This window comes from Hemiscyllium ocellatum, chromosome 13, assembly GCF_020745735.1.
Source record: "Hemiscyllium ocellatum isolate sHemOce1 chromosome 13, sHemOce1.pat.X.cur, whole genome shotgun sequence".
Taxonomy (NCBI): Eukaryota; Metazoa; Chordata; class Chondrichthyes; order Orectolobiformes; family Hemiscylliidae; genus Hemiscyllium; species Hemiscyllium ocellatum.
The window spans coordinates 27135561-27151837 of record NC_083413.1 but is presented as its reverse complement, the minus strand read 5'-3'; the positions used below and the strand labels follow the sequence as shown (position 1 = coordinate 27151837).

The 16277-nt window shown below is 41.5% G+C and overlaps 1 protein-coding gene across 1 annotated transcript in view; it reads right to left on the bottom strand.

The window, feature by feature from the left end:
* The window catches only part of masp1 (MBL associated serine protease 1), an 81663-nt gene that overhangs the window by 10071 nt on the left and 55315 nt on the right, over nucleotides 1-16277 (bottom strand). The window contains exon 8 of the mRNA XM_060834667.1: nucleotides 6593-6711. Coding sequence (XP_060690650.1) covers nucleotides 6593-6711 — 119 coding nt within the window. The remainder of the gene's footprint in view (nucleotides 1-6592; nucleotides 6712-16277) is intronic.

Sequence of the window (16277 nt, the reverse complement as noted above, 5' to 3'; positions counted from 1 at the left end):
AAGTCGAACAACATTAGCCACCCTCCAATCCGCAGGAACTGATCCTGAATCTATAGAACATTGGAAAATGATCACCAATGCATCCACGATTTCTACAGCCACCTCCTTCAGTACTCTGGGATGCTGACCATCAGGTCCCGGGGACTTATCAGCCTTCAGAGCTAACAGTCTCTCCAACACCATTTCCTGTCTAATATAAATTCCCTTCAGTTCAGGTCCTTCAGCCACTATTACATTTGGGAGATTGCTCGTGTCTTCCCCAGTGAAGACAGATCTAAAGTACCAATTCTACTCTTCTGTCATTTCTTTGTTCCCCGGTTTCTGTCTTCGAGGGCCAATTTTAGTCTTAATCATTTTTTTTCTTTTCACATACCTAAAAAAGCCTTTACTATCCTCCTTTATATTTTTGGCCAGTTTACCTTTGTACCTTATTTTTTCTTTGCGTATTTCCTTTTTAGTTATCCTCTGTTGTTCTTTAAAAGCTTCCCAGTCCTCCGACAGCCCACTCATCTTTGCTATGTTATACTTTTTCCCTTTAGTCTTTATATGGTCCTTAACTTCCCTCATCAGCCACGGCCACCCCCCTGCCTCCCCTTAGGATCTTTCTTCCTTTTTAGAATGAACTGATCCTGCATCTTCTGCATTCTGCCCAGAAATACCTGCCATTGTTGTTCCACTGCCATCACTGCTAGGGTATTACACCATTGAACTTTGGCCAGCTCCTCCCTCATAGCTCCATAGTTCCCCTTATTCAACTGAAATATTGTCACTTCCGATTCTACCCTTTCCCTTTCAAACTGCAGATTAAAGCTTATTGTATTGTGGTCACTACCTCCTATTGGCTCCTTTACTTCGAGGTCCCTGATCAAATCTGGTTCGTTGCACAATACCAGATCCAGAATTGCTTTCTCCCTGGTAGGCTCCTGCACAAGCTGTTCTAAGAATCCATCTCGGAGGCACTCCACAAACTCCCTTTCTTGGGGTCCAGTACCATCCTGATTCTCCCAGTCTACCTGCATGTTGAAATCCCCCATCACAACTATAGTAATATCTTTGCGACAGGCCAATTTCAGGTCCTTATTCAACTGTTTGGTGGCCTGTAGATAACTCCATTAGAGTCTTTCTACCCTTAGAATTTCTCAGCTCTAGCCATACTGACTCTACATCCCCTGATTCTAGGTCACCCCGCACAAGGGAATGAATATCATTCCTTACCAACAGGTGCACCCCACCCCCTCTGCCAGTCAGTCTGTCCTTGAATATTCATTTCCCAGGCCCTGTCCACTTGAAGCCATGTCTCAGTTATCCCACTACATTGCAACTTCCAATTTCCAAATGAGCCTCAAGCTCATCCACCTTATAAAGTGACCAATATTGTGCTCAGTACTCCAGCTGTGATTTCAGCAGTGTTCTGTTTCACTGAAGCGTAACTTCCCTAATTTTGCATTCAATTCTCTTCGCAATAAATCATTACATTCTATTAGCTTTCCTAATTACTTTTATTCTTCCTGCCAAAGTGGACACTATTACATTTTCCTATATTATATATCATTTGCCGCATCTTTGCCTCCTCACTTAAAACAGTTTAGAAAAACATACTAATAAGTTCTTTCCACAACTTGATTTCCTACCTTTCTTTGATTCATCAGCAAATTTGGCAACCATTCCTTCCATCCCTTCACCCAAGTCATTTACAGAAATTGAAAATAGTTGAGAAAGCAGGACATTGCTCACTTTTATTCCATGTCTTTGCCATCACTGTGTTTCATATTGTTAATTATCCAGTCTCACCCTCTAAGAAATGGAGAAAGTGCTTGAAACATTGAGTTTTTCAAGAGGGAATTATATATAGTGTTTAGGGGTTAAAGGGATCAATGGGCATGGGGAGAAAGCAGGAACAAGGTACTGATTTGGATTAATGGCCGAATAGAAGAGCAGATTGAAACTGCCAATTTTTCTATTTCTGCTCCTATTTTATATCTTTCTATGTTTAATTGTTACTTTTTTTTTGGTTTATGAAATGTTCCCAACCCTCAGGCAAACCCCTAATCAGCATGGTAATGTATATCTTTTGTTTAGTTTAACACTCCTTGTCAAATGTCTTTGTTGATCATGGATGTTTCATTCATCTTGTTGATACTTTCTCAATGGAATATATCTTTGCTGGCAATCATGAAATATCTCCTGAAAGATCTATCTTTGCTGATCTGCTCTTTTACTTTTTAATCAAGTCTCCCTGTCTACTTTAATTATATCTTTCTTCATAATTTTATTTATGTTTAAGACACTGGTTTCAGATCCAAATTTCCCATTCTCAAACTGAATGTGAAATTCCTCATGTTATTAATCACTCTTCCCCAATCTATAAGATCATCAATTAATCATATTTCATTACACCTTTCCAGATCTACAGTCGCCTATTCCATGGCTGGTTCCACAATGTATTATTTTTAAAAACTGTCTAGAATACACTCTCCTAAGCCATCCTCAAGTCTTCATTTAATAATTTGACTTGGTAACATTACAGTATTATTTCCACAAACTGTCATTATTTCTTATTGTATATACTGAAACAACGTAATTACTGTCAGGGGACCCATAGCCACTTCTTTGTCTTGCTATTTCTTAGCTCTATTCAAACTTATTTTACATCTCGACCTCCGGAATCAAGATCATTTTTCACGATCGTTCAGATCTTATCTAGTATTAAAAGAAGTGTACTATTTGTTTCTCTCAACCTGTAGTTATCATTACCCATGTGCAGTTGGCCATTCCTTTAATCTTCAACCTACTGATACCTGCTGCCTCCATCCTTTGTACAGTTTACATATAGTGCAATGTTCCCTCTACCCTGTCCCCGCCAAATGCTCCCAAGCCAGGTACAGCAAGGGTAAAATATAGAGTAAAGTTTCCTCTACACTGTCCTTATCAAACACTCCCAGAACTGATACAGCTTGGGATTAGATACAGAGTGAAGCTCCTTTTAATTCATCTGTCTCCATCAAACACAGAGTCAAAGTCATAGAGGTGTACAGCGTAGAGAAAAGCCCTCCGGTCCATCATGTCTGCTTGGTCAAAAACAAGCACCTAGTTATTCGAATCTCTTTTACCAGCACTTGACCCATGGCCTTGTCTACTTTGGCATCACACGTGCACATCTAAATACTTCTAAAATGTTAGGATGGTTTTTGCCTGCACTACCCTCAGATGCAGGGAGATCCACATCCCATCAAATACTCCCAATAGAGTTACAGCACAGGGTTAGATCGAAGTAAACCTTCCTCTATATGCCCCGATCAAAACTCCCACAACAGGATTAGTACAGGATTTGATACAGAGTAAAGCTCCTTTTTCTGCCTATCGACCTTCTAAAATTACACCATTTTCATCAGTTAAAAATCACACAACACCAGGTTATAGTCCAACAGGTTTATTTGGAAGCACGAGTTTTGATGCGCTGCTTCTTCATCAGGTGGTTGTGGAGCAGAATCAGAAAACACAGAATTTATAGCAATAGGATTGCAGTGTCATGGAATGTAATATTAAACAAATTTAGCTTAAGTCTTTCATCTTTTAGAATGATCATGTTAGTTTCCGGTCCTTCATATGAAAATCCCAGAAAGGTTTTAAAGTTACATTCTCAAGGTAGCATTAACAATAGGTGCCGCCTCAGCTCAGGTAGTGCATTGAAGGTGTGGGGTTAAAGCCTGTCTGTGTCCTAATTGTTAGGTCAGACTGATTCTATTTCTAAAGTGGTATTTACAGAAGTTTACATGGATTTATACAGCTTTTGAGCAAAATAAAGTATAGTTCTGCAAGTACAAATTTAGCCCACAAGTTTAAATGTGTGTAGGTGCAGGAGAGATCAAGTGGGTGTGTGAGTGTCTGTGAGAGGGTATGTGTATGTGTATGTGTGTGAGTGTAATGGGGTATAAGTGTGTGAGAGGGTGCGTGTGTGGCTGTGAATGTGGGGGGAGTATGTGTGAGTGGATGCGAGAAGTATGGCAGAGGGTCTGTGTGAGTGGGTAGGTTTTTAGGTATGTCTGTTTATGCATGCATGTATGTGTGCACGTGTGTGCATGTGTGCTTGTGTACATGTGTGTGTGAGAGAGTGTATTGTGCAGTGGGGACACATACAGTGTGACATGAATCCAAGTTCCCATTTAAGGCCATCCCATGGGTACCGAAGTTGGCTATCAGCCTCTGGCCATTTTGCGTTGTTGCCTGTGCTGAAGTCCACCTTGGAGGATGGTCACTTGAAGGTCCAAGGCCGAATGTGCTGGACTGCTGAAGTTTTCCCTAACTGGGAGGGAACACATCTGGCTGGTGATTGTTGCCGTAGCTTCTGCTCAGTCTCGCCAATGTACCATGCCTCAGGGCATCCTTGCCTGCAACATATGAGATTGACAGCGCTGGCTGAGTCACACGAGTACCTGCTGCATACATGGTGGGTGGTGTCCCTATGTGTAATGGTAGTATCCATGTCGACACTCTGACATGTCTTGCAGTGTATGCAGCAGGTACTCATGTGACTCGGCCAGCGCTGTCTATCTCATATGCTGCAGGCAATGATGCCCCGAAACATGGTACATACACATACAGACACTCTCTCACAGACACTCATCCCCCCCCACACACACACACACTCGCATGCACACATTCACTTGGTCTCCCCTGCATGCACACACATATAAGATTGTGGGGTGAATTTGTACTTGCAGAATTACATTTTATTTTGCTCAAAAACTGCATACCTCCATATAAACTTCTGTAAATCCCACTTTAGAAACAGAATCAGTCTGACCTAACATTGGGACACGAACAGACTTTAACCTCACAACTTCAATGCATTGAGCTGAGGCGGCACTTATTGTCAATGCTATCTTGGGGATGTAACTTTAAAAAGTTCTGGGATTTTCATATGAAGGACCTGAAACTACCATGATCATTCTAAAAGATGAAAGACTTAAGCTAACTTTGTTTAATATTACATTCCATGACACTGCAATCCTGTTGCTATAAATTCTGTGTCTTCTGATTCTGCTCCAAAACCACCTGATGAAGAAGCAGTACAACAAAAGCTCGTGCTTCCAAATAAACCTGTTGGACTATAACCTGGTGTTCTGTGATTTTTAACTTTGTCCACCCCAGTCCAACACGGACTCCTCCACATCATGACCATTTTGTTCATTTGGCAGCAGAGGAGGAAATGTCTTTTGTTACTGTTAACTAGCTTCTCAGCCAATTCTACAGCTGTTTGTGCATGTAAATTTGCTTTCCAAGGTTAATGTTACTACAATATTTCTGTCTTCGCTTTGGCATTGCTTTATTGCTGCAGTCACTGGTATCTGGAGAACTCTGATAGCCAAGTTCGGTACCCAATCAATCTTGCAGATCATTGTATACCTTTGGATTTCACTGAGTTTCTGTGTCTATACACTTCAGTATCATAGTCGTGATGTTAGAACTGACTGGGACAAGACTGTGTCAACAACAGAGTGAGAAGGCATTTTAAAATTCACAAGAGCTCATGTCATAGTGTCACAACACAAGATTCTGGTTGTTGTCAGATGGCGCTCTCTCCTAGCTATCTCGCACATTGTCTTCCTTAAGGCAAATGATTGATTGTTTGTAAAGAGTACAGAGAATATTTTAAAATAGTGTCAGGGATGAGGGATTTCTGATTTTAGGAGAACCAAGTGAAATTGGTGCTCTTCTCCATGGATTGAGAAGACCCGGAGGATATTTGATTGTGATATTCGAACTGATGACAATTTGAAACAGACTAAATAAAAACTGTAGACAATAGAAAGAGATTCAGGAATCAAAGATGCAGATTTAAAGGACTTATCAAATAACCATACACAATGTCTGGAAAACATATTAATTTCTGTAGTGACTGGTTATGATTTGGAATGCATAGCCTGAGTTGGAAAATAAAGATTCAAAGATGGACTTTAAAAGAGAATTAGATAAACAGCAGAAGTGTATTCTGAACAAGGTGATGTAGGCTGATTGGATTCTCCTTTTTACAAAGGACTTCACATTTGATGGGAAAAATGGTCTCTGTGCTGTACATTTCTATGACTTGAAGTTGTAAGACATGAAACAAGAAAAAGTGCAAAAATGCAATCTGTTCACTCAGTCTCAGAGATTTGGATTTTAGGAAGTTGTTGGTTGTGTCAGATGAATCTCTGAAAGGCTGAGGTCCAAAATGGTATAAAGTTTCACTGTTGTCTGTTAGTTATTGCCTTACAATGTGTGACACAGATTCCCTTGAAATTAATCACCAATTCATTTCGATATGAGGGACACGTGTGACAGAATGCTCCAAAAATGTATTACTTGACACTGACCCTAGCTATCAATTTTAAAGTGGGATGGAAGGAGACAATAAGGGAATAAACCTCTAAACCTGTTGGACAGCCAGGCCAGTTTCAGTGTTACCAAACACGTTTCATCAGAGCTGATTTTAAAGTTAAGATTAGTTTAAAATTTGAATACTGCAAGAATAAGACAACAAAACTACCAACTGATGAGAATAATGATGCCAAATTGATTTCAAAATAACCAAAACTGCTATGTAAAGTACCTTGACAAATTTAAATCCAGTGTTACATCTGATCTGGACCTGATCTTTGAATGAATATTGCTCCTGGACAGGTTCAATTGTACCATTGGCAGGAGGATGTACAATAGGACATGGAGTGCCTACAAAAACACAAAGAGATATTTATGTACAATCAAGGACATTTTCCTCATTTCCCAGCCATATTGAGAATCATCCTCAACTGTCACAGGGTAAGAGTCTTTCACATAAGAACATAAGAAATGTAAATAGGAATAGACCATTCAATCCATTGTGTTTGTTCGTTAAATCTATATAATCATTGCTGATCTTGGTCTTCAATTCCCCTTTCTCACTGCTCCCCATATCCCCAATGTCCTAAGAGACAAAAATCTATCTCAGCTTTAAATATTTGCAATGACAGAGCATCCCCAGCCTCAGCAGTGGAGAAATCCAAAGATTCACAATCTTTTGTATGAAAGGGTTATCCTCATCTTGGTCCTAAATGATCGGCCCCTTATCTTGAGACTAAGTCCCTGCGTTCTACATTCCCCAATCTGTGGAAACAACTTTTCAACTTCCTGGTGAATCTCTTCTCCATCCTCTCCAGTGTAATCATGTCCTTCCTATAGTGTGGCAATCAGAAATGCACACTACTCCATTGCGGCCCACCTAATGTTATATAAAGCTTCATAATAACTTCCAAGCTTCTTGACTATTCAAGGCAAGTATCCTATATACCTTCGTAACCACCTTATCTAGCTGTCCTATTGCTTTCAGTAATCTATGGATATGCACAGTAAGACCTCTCTGATTGTCTGAACTTCCAAGGGTTATACTATTCAATGTGCACTCCCTTTTTAGTCCTCCCAAAATGCATATCTCTTCACAACTTTCAGGGTTAAATTCCATTTGTCATTGTTTAGCCATCTGACCAGTCCATCTATATTCGCCTGTAGGCTTTCCTCCTTTTTATTTATCACCATCATCAATTTTCATGTCATCTGTGAACTTACTGATCATACCTCCTACATTCATGTCTAGATTGTTAATGTAGGCAATAAACAGCAAGAGACACAGCACCAAAACCAACAGTAAGTCACTGGACATAGACATCCAGTCAAAAAGCATCCTTCAACCATCATCATCTGCATCCTGTCACTAAGCCAATTTTGGATCTAATTTATCAAACTGCCCTGGATCCTATGGGCTCATAACTTCTGAACCAGTTTCCCTGTGTAACTTTGTCTAAAGCTTTCATGAAGTCCATGCAGTTGCACTGCCCTCATCTAAACAGCTGATCACCTCCTCAAACATATTTGGTAGACATGATTTTCCCCTTCCAAAGCTATGGTGACTATCCTTGATTAGTCCTTTGCCTCTTCAAGTGAAGATAATTCTGTTCCTCAAAACCTTTTGCCAATAGTTTCCCTACCAGAGATGTTAGACTAATGGGCCTATAGTTCCCTGATTTATCCCTACTTCCAAGCCGCTAAAACCACGAACACTTTCTCCCTCTCAATATGTATTTTATTTTAAGATGTTCTTTATCTAAATCTGTATTTATCTAAAATTTATCTAAATGCTGAGCGATTGCAGAGCTCTGAGATGCAGAGGATGTCCTGGTGTATGAATCACGAAAGGTCAGGACATAGTTACAGCGAATAATTAGGAAAGATAATAATAATGATAGAATAATAAAAATGTACAGCATGGAAACAGACCCTTCGATCCAACTCGTCCATGCTGACCATAAATCAGAAATAAATCTAATCCCATCTGCCAGCATTTCAAATGTAATCCTCTCACATTTCAATGTGAGAGGAATTAAATACAAGTTGGGAGATTATGTTTTAGTTAAACATGACACTGGTGAGATTGCATCTGGAGTACTGTCAACAATATTGGGCACCCTATTTAAGGAAGGATACAAATTCATTGGAAGATGTTCTGGATGGTTTCCCAGATTAATACCAGGAATGGGCAGATTGTCTTATGAGGAAAGATTGGACAGGCTAGGCTTAGCTCTGCTGAAGTTTTGAAGATAAGAGGCAACTTGACTGAAACATTTAAGATTCTGAGGGGGCTTAACAGGGTAGATGTGAAAATGATGTTTCCTCTTCTGCATGAATCTAGAATTGGAACCACTGTTTAAAGCTAATGCCTCACCTAATTAAGAAAGAGATGAAATATTTTCTCATCAGACTTCCCCTTGGTTCCTGAGAATCTACCTATTCATACAACTTAGAAGAGTACAGCACAGTACAGGCCCTTCGGCTCTCGATGTTGTGCCGGCCTTTTATCTTTCTCTAAAATCAGACTAACCTGCATACCCTTTATTGTACTATCGTCCACGTGCCTAACCAAGAGTCGCTTAATTGTCCCTAATGTATCTAACTCTACTACCACTGCTGGCAGTGCATTCCACACACCCGTCGCTCTCTGTGTAAAGAACCTACCTCTGACATCTCCCCATAACCTTCCTCCAATTACCTTAAAATTATGCCCCCTCATGATAGATATTTCTGCCCTGGGAAGAAAGTCTCTGACTATCCACTCTATCTATGCCTCTCAACATCTTGTATGCCTCTATCAAGGCACCTCTCATCCTTCTTCGCACCAATGAGAAAAGCCCTAGCTCCTTCAACCTTTCTTCATAAGACATGTCCTCCAGTCCAGGCAGCATATTGGTAAATTTCCTCTGCATACTCTCTAAAGCTTCCACATCTTTCTGACAATGAGGTGACCAGAACTGAACACAATATTTCAAGTGTCGTCTAATCAGGGTTCTAAAGAGGTGCAGTATAACCTCGTGCTTCTTAAACTCAATCCCCCTGCTAATGAAAGCCAACATACCATACACCTTCTTAACAACTCTATCAACTTGGGTGGCAACTCTGAGGGATCTAGTGAGAGGGATTGAATACAAGTTGGGAGATTATGTTTCCTGATGAAGGGCTTATGCCCGAAACGTCGAATTTCCTGTTCCTTGGATGCTGCCTAACCTGGTGTGCTTTAACCAGCAACACATTTTCAGCTGTGATCTCCAACATCTGCAGACCTCATTTTTTACCTGAAGATTATGTTTTAGTTAATCATGACACTGGTGAGATTGCATCTGGAGTACTGTCAACAATATTGGGCACCCTATTTAAGGAAGGATACAAATTCACAGCATCAGAGACCCAGGTTCAATTCCCGCCTCAGGCGATCTCTGTGTGGAGTTTGCACATTCTCCCTGTGACTGCGTGGGTTTCCTCTAGGTGCTCCAGTTTCCTCCCACAATCCAAAAATGTGCAGGTTAGGTGGATTGGCCATGCTAAATTGCCCATAATATTAGGTGAAGGGGTAAATGTAGGGAAATGGGTCTGGGTGGGTTGCGCTTCGGTGGGTCGGTGTGGACTTGTTGGGCCGAAGGGCCTGTTTCCACACTGTAAGTAATCTAAAACCCTCTGTTCCTTCACACTGCCAAGAATACTGCCTTTATCCCTGTAATCTGCATTCAAATTTGGCCTTCCAAAGTGAATGACTTCACACTTTTCCAGGTTGAATTTTATCTGCCACTTATGAGCACAGTTTTGCATCCTATCAATGTCCCATTGCAAGCTGCAACAGTCCTCTACCAACCTCATGTCATCGGCAAACTTACTAACCCACCGTTCCGCTTCCTCATCCATTCTTACCTTAAAAATATTCAAAGACTCTGCTTTCAACACCTTTCAAGAAAGAGAGCTCAGAGGTAAGTGGAAATGCGGAGCAATTAGATCAGTCACAATCTTACTGAATCTGGGTTTAAGGAGGAGGGGTTAAGCAGCCTGCTACTGTTTCGAACCTGCAGGTTCTGACGCCAAGGTGGAGGCTTCCCACTGCTTCACGGGCAATATGCACATTTTCTCATGTTTCATGGTCCAAAACATTTCCTATATCCCCTTGCACAATTTCTAAATGATAGTCTTTGGCTGCAGTCTTAATAAATGTTCCCACAGACATCATCGTTTGAACCATGATTGTGTTGATCTTCTAAAAGTTGTAAAATTCTCTTCACTTTCTTCAAATTTATCAATTTTTTTGACAAAAATAGACACAGCAAGTTTTCTGCAATTGCTGTCTCTGGGGTCACCAGTTTGGAGAATGTTTGTGATGAAAGTAGCACTTGTTTTTAAGGTTAAGTGCATCCTTTCACTTTTCTCCTTCCTGGTCTGCTCCTTTATGTTGTTATTGTAAAGTTCCTTTTATCCCTTGTTCTCAGTTATCTCTAATTTTACTTCCAGACCTCTCATCACTCACACAAAGTCATCTTCTGTAAGGTCCCAGACCCTACCAAGTAGCATAAGATTATATTTTTTCTCTTTATTCATTCACAGGCTATGGCATAAATTCCTGGGGAAGTATTTGTTCACCACCTCTAGTTGCTCTCAAGAAGGTTGTGATGAGCTGCCTTCTTAAACTAGTCCATTTGTTGCGGGTAGACCCACAGTGCTGTTAGGGAGGGAGTTCAAGGAATTTGACTCAATGACACCAAAGGATCAGCGATATATTTCCAGGTCAGGATGGTGACTGATGTGGAGGGGATGGTGATGGTGATGGTGTTTCCATGTATTTGCTACCTTTGTCCTTCTATAGTCTTGGGTTTGGAAGGTAATGTCTCAGAAGCCTTGTGAATTTCTGCAGTGCATTTTGAAGATAATACACATTTCTTCAATTGAACATTGGGACAGAAGGAATGAATGTTAAAGGTGATAGATGTGCCACCAGTCAAGTGGGTCACTTTGTCCTGGAATGATTTCAAGCTACTTGACTATTGTTGGAGCTGCACTCTTCGAAATGATTGGGGTTTATTCCATCACATTCCTAACTTACACTTTGTAGATGGTGGACAGACTGTGCGGAGTGAGAAGGTGAGGTACTCACTGAGGGATTCATAGCCTCTGATCTGTTCTTGCATTATTTTTGCATTTATACAACTAGGTCAGTTCAGTTTCTAGTTAATAGTAACCTCCTCAATATTGTTAGTGGGGAATTCAGCATTGGTAATGCCATTGACAATCAAGGAGCGATTGATAGATTCTCTCTTGTTTGGGATGCTCATTGTGTGATACTTGTATGGTTTGAATATTATTTGTGACTTATTAGGTCAAGCATGGACATTGTCCAGGTCTTGTTGGGTTTGGATGTGGACTGCTTCAGTATCTGAAGAACCATGAATGGTGCTGAAAATTGTACAAACATAAGTGAACATTCCCACTTTTGAACTTGTGATGTAACAACTCAAGATGTTTAGACCTAGGACAATGCCCTGAGGATATGTCCTGGAACTGGGATTACAGACCTCCAATTATCACAATCACTTTGCTTTGTGCCAGGTATAATTCAATGATTCCCATTAACTCAGTTTTGCTGGGAGTAATTGAGACTATGCTCGGTCAAATATGATCTCGTTGTTAAAGGCTATCACTCTTATCTGACCTCTAGAATTCAGCTCTTTTGTTTGTGTTTGAACTAACACTGTAATGAGGTCAGGAGCTGAGTGGCCCTGGAAGAATCCACACTGGGTGTCACTGAGCTAGTTATTTATTATTATCAAGTACTGCTTAATAGCACTGCTGTTGACTTCTTCCACCATTTTATTGATGATCGAGAGTAGACTGATTGGGTGGTAATTGGCAACGTTGGATTTGTCCTGCTTTTTGTGTACAGCACATACCGGACATTTTTCCACCTTTCCTGATGAAGGGCTTATGCCCAAGACATTGATTCCCCTGCACTTCGGATGCTGCCTGACCTGCTGTGTTTTTCCAGCATTACACTTTCGACTCTGATCTCCAGCATCTGCAGTCCTCACCTTCTCTCATTTTTTCGCATTGTCAGTATTGTAGCTGTACTGGAACAATTTTGTCCAGGGACATGACAAGTTCTGGAACACAAGCCTTCAGATTTCTTGCTGGAATGTTGTCAGGGCCTATAGCCTTTGTAGTAGCCAGTGCCTCAAGCTGTTTCTTGAAACACATGGACTGAATCGAACTGGCTGAATACAGGTTTTTGTGATTCTAAGAATCACTAGAGGATGCCGAGATGGATCACTTACTTAGTACTTAGTCTATAGTCATGGAGTCATACAGCACAGAGACAGACCCTTCGGTCCACTTCGTCCATGCTGACTAGGTTTGCCAAACTAAACTAGTTCCATTTGCCTGCATTTGGGCCATATCCTTTTCACCTTTCTTATTCAATCACCTGCCCAAATATCTTTTAAATGTTGTAACTGTACTGGCTTCTACCACTTCCTCTGGCAATTCATTGCATACATGCATCACCCTCAGCTTGAAAAGTTGCCTCTTAGGACCCATCTAAATCTTTCCCTTTTCACCTTAATCCTATGCCCTGTAATTTCGGACTCCCAAACCTTGGTGAAGAGACCTTGGCTATTCATCAAATCTATGCCTCTCATGATTTTATAAACCTCTATAAAGTTTAACCTCAATAACCTCAACCTCTATAATCTCAACTTCCTATGCTCCAGGGAAAAAAATGTCTCAGCCTATTCAGCCTCTCCTTATAACTCAAGCCCTCCAATCCTGGTAACATTCTGGTAAATCTTTTCTGCACCCTTGACAACTCATTAACATCCTTCCTCTAGCAGAGTAACCAGAACTCCAAAAATGGCCTCACCAATGTCCAGTACAGCTGCAACATGACATCCCAAACCCAATACTCAGTGATCTGACCAATTAAGAAAAGCATGCCTTTCTGTCTACCTGTGACGCTACTTTCAAGAAAGAATGTACCTGAACCCTGTGGTCTCTCTATTTGACAACACTCCCCAAGGTCCTGCCATTAACTGCTTAAGTCTTGCCCTGGTTTGTCCCACCACAATGCAACACCTCACATTTATCTAAATTAAACTCCATCTGTCACTCTTCAGTCAATTGGCCCAGCTGATTCAGATCCCATTTAACTCTGAAATGACTTTCTTCACTGTCTACTATACCACCAGTTTTGGTATAATCTACAAACTTACTAACCATGCTTCCTATATTCTCACACAAATCAATTATAAATTACAAACAACAAGCATTGAACCAACATTGATTGTTTCAGAACACCCATGATCACAGACCTCCAGTCCGAAGAATTACTTCGGGCTTATCTTTCAGACTCATGTTTTGGAGTTCCCCATCAATAAGAATGTCGATATTTGTACAGCCTTTAACTCCAGTGAGTTGTTTAATTGTGCACCATCACTCACAACTGGATATGGCAGGACCGCAGAGCTTAGATCTGATCCATTGGTTTTGGAATCACCTAACTCTGTCACTTGATGCTTCCACATGAGGCACTGTGTGGCACTTAAGGAGTCCTGTGCTGTAGCTTCACCAGGTTGATCCCTCACCTTTAAGTAATTTCAGGTGCTGCTCCTAGCATACATTCATGCATCCTTCATTGAACCAGGGTTAATCCTTGTAATGGTTGTGTGGAGGAATTCTGGAGCATTAACTTACAGACTGGAATTAAACACTATTCTGCTGCTGTTGGTGGCTCATAGTGCCTCATGGGCACCCAACTTTGAGTGGGTATAGAGTCATTGAATCCGACAACATGGTGACAGACCCTTGGCCCAAACTAATCCATGCTGACCAAAATGTCTGCCCATGCTAACCCCATTTCCCTGCGCATGGAGTCCAAATGCCTTTTAAATGTTGTTAATGTACCCGCCTCAATCACTTCCACTGGTAGCTCATTCCTTATGCGTACCAAGCTCTATGTAAAAATGTTGTCCATCAGGTTCCCTTTATTCTTTCGCCTCTAAACTTGAAGCTGATGCTCTCTAGTCCTCTTGGCGAAAGTGAGGACTGCAGATGCTGGAGAGCTGAGAGTGTGGTGCTGGTCAGGCAGCATTTGAGGAGTAGGAAAATCGACATTTTGGGCAAACGCCCTTCATCAGGAATGAGTCTAGGAGCCTCAGGAGTGGAGAGTTAAATGGGAGGGGGTGGGGCTGGGGGGGAAGGTATCTGAGAGTGCGATCGCTGTTTTGATGTGGGGTTAACGGTGAGAGATCAGGGGGAGGGTGGAGCGGATGGGTGGGAAGGAAGATGGGCAGGTAGCACAGATCATGAGGGTGGTGTTGAGCTGGAAGGTTGAAACTGGGATAAGGTGGGAGGAGCGAAAATGAGGAAACTGGTGAAATCCACATTGATGCCATTGGATTGGAAGATCCCGCAGCGGAAGATGAGTTCTTCCTCCACGAAAAAGACTGAGTGCATTCACCCTATCCATGCCTCTCATGATCTTATACACCTCTAAAAGGTCCCCCCTCAGTCTCCTACATTCTAAAGTAAGGAGTCCCAACTTGTCCAACTCTGCCTATAACTCAGACCATTCAGTCCAGGCAACATTCTTGCAACTAACCCAAAGAAACCCAAACATATAAATAGGAAGCAGGAATTTTCAGCATTGCTTTGCATGAGGTCCACTGAAAATGTACCTAGTAAAATAAAGAAACGTCTGGAAATACACCTTATAGCCCACCTGAGCAAACCTACATCCAAAACCTCAACCTGAGCTACAAATCTTCTCAAAACTCGCTAACATTCTTGTAAATTTCTTCTGCACTCTCTAGTTTAATAACATCCTTCCTACTTATAGGTGAACAAAACTGGACACAGTAGTCCAAGTGCAGCCTCACCAATGTTCTGTAGAACTGCAACATATCTGCCCAAATTTTATACTCAATGCCTGACTGATGAAGGTTAGTGTGCCAAAAGCCTTCTTCACTGCTCTGTCTACCTGTAACTCCACTTTCAGAGGCTGGTGAACCTGAACTCCAAGGTGCCTTTGTTCCACTTCACCCCTTAAGGCCAAACCATTCACTATGAAACTTCTCCCTTGATTTGACTTGTTCTGATAAACAGTGACCAGGCTCAAAGCATTAAATCTGTTTTTTTTTCAGGCCTGTTGAGATCTATTTGAGGTCTGTCTTATTGTGCAGTGATAGTGCCACGTGATATGGTTGAGGGAATCTTCAATGTGAAGACAGGACTTAGAGTCATAGAGTCATAGAGATGTACAGCATGGAAACAAGCCCTTCAGTCCAACCCGTCCATGCCAACCAGATATCCCAACCCGATCTAGTTCCACCTCAGCACCCAGACCATACCCCTCCAAACCCTTCCTATTCATACACCCATCCAAATGCCTTTTAAATGTTGCAATTGTACCAGCCTCCACCACTTCCTCTGGCATCTCATTCCATACATGTACCACCTTCTGTGTGAAAATGTTGCCCGTTAGGTCTCTTTTATATTTTTTCCCTCTCACCCTAAACCTATGCCCTCTAGTTCTGGACTCCCCTACCCAGGGAAAAGACTTTGTCTATTTATCCTATCCATGACCCTCATAATCTCTATAAGGTCACGCCTCAGCCTTCGACGCTCCAGGGAAAACAGCCCCAGCCTATTCAGCCTCTCCCTGTAGCTCAAATCCTCCGACCCTGGCAACATCCTTGTTAATCTTTTCTGCACCCTTCCAAGCTTCACAATATCTTTCCGATAGGATGGAAACCAGAATTACACGCAATATTTCAACAGTGCCCTAACCAATGTCCTGGTAAAAACATTCCTGATGAAGGTCTTTTGCCCGAAACATCGATTTCCCTGCTCCTCGGATGCTGCCTGAACTGCTGTGCTTTTCCAGCACCACTCTAATCCAGTAA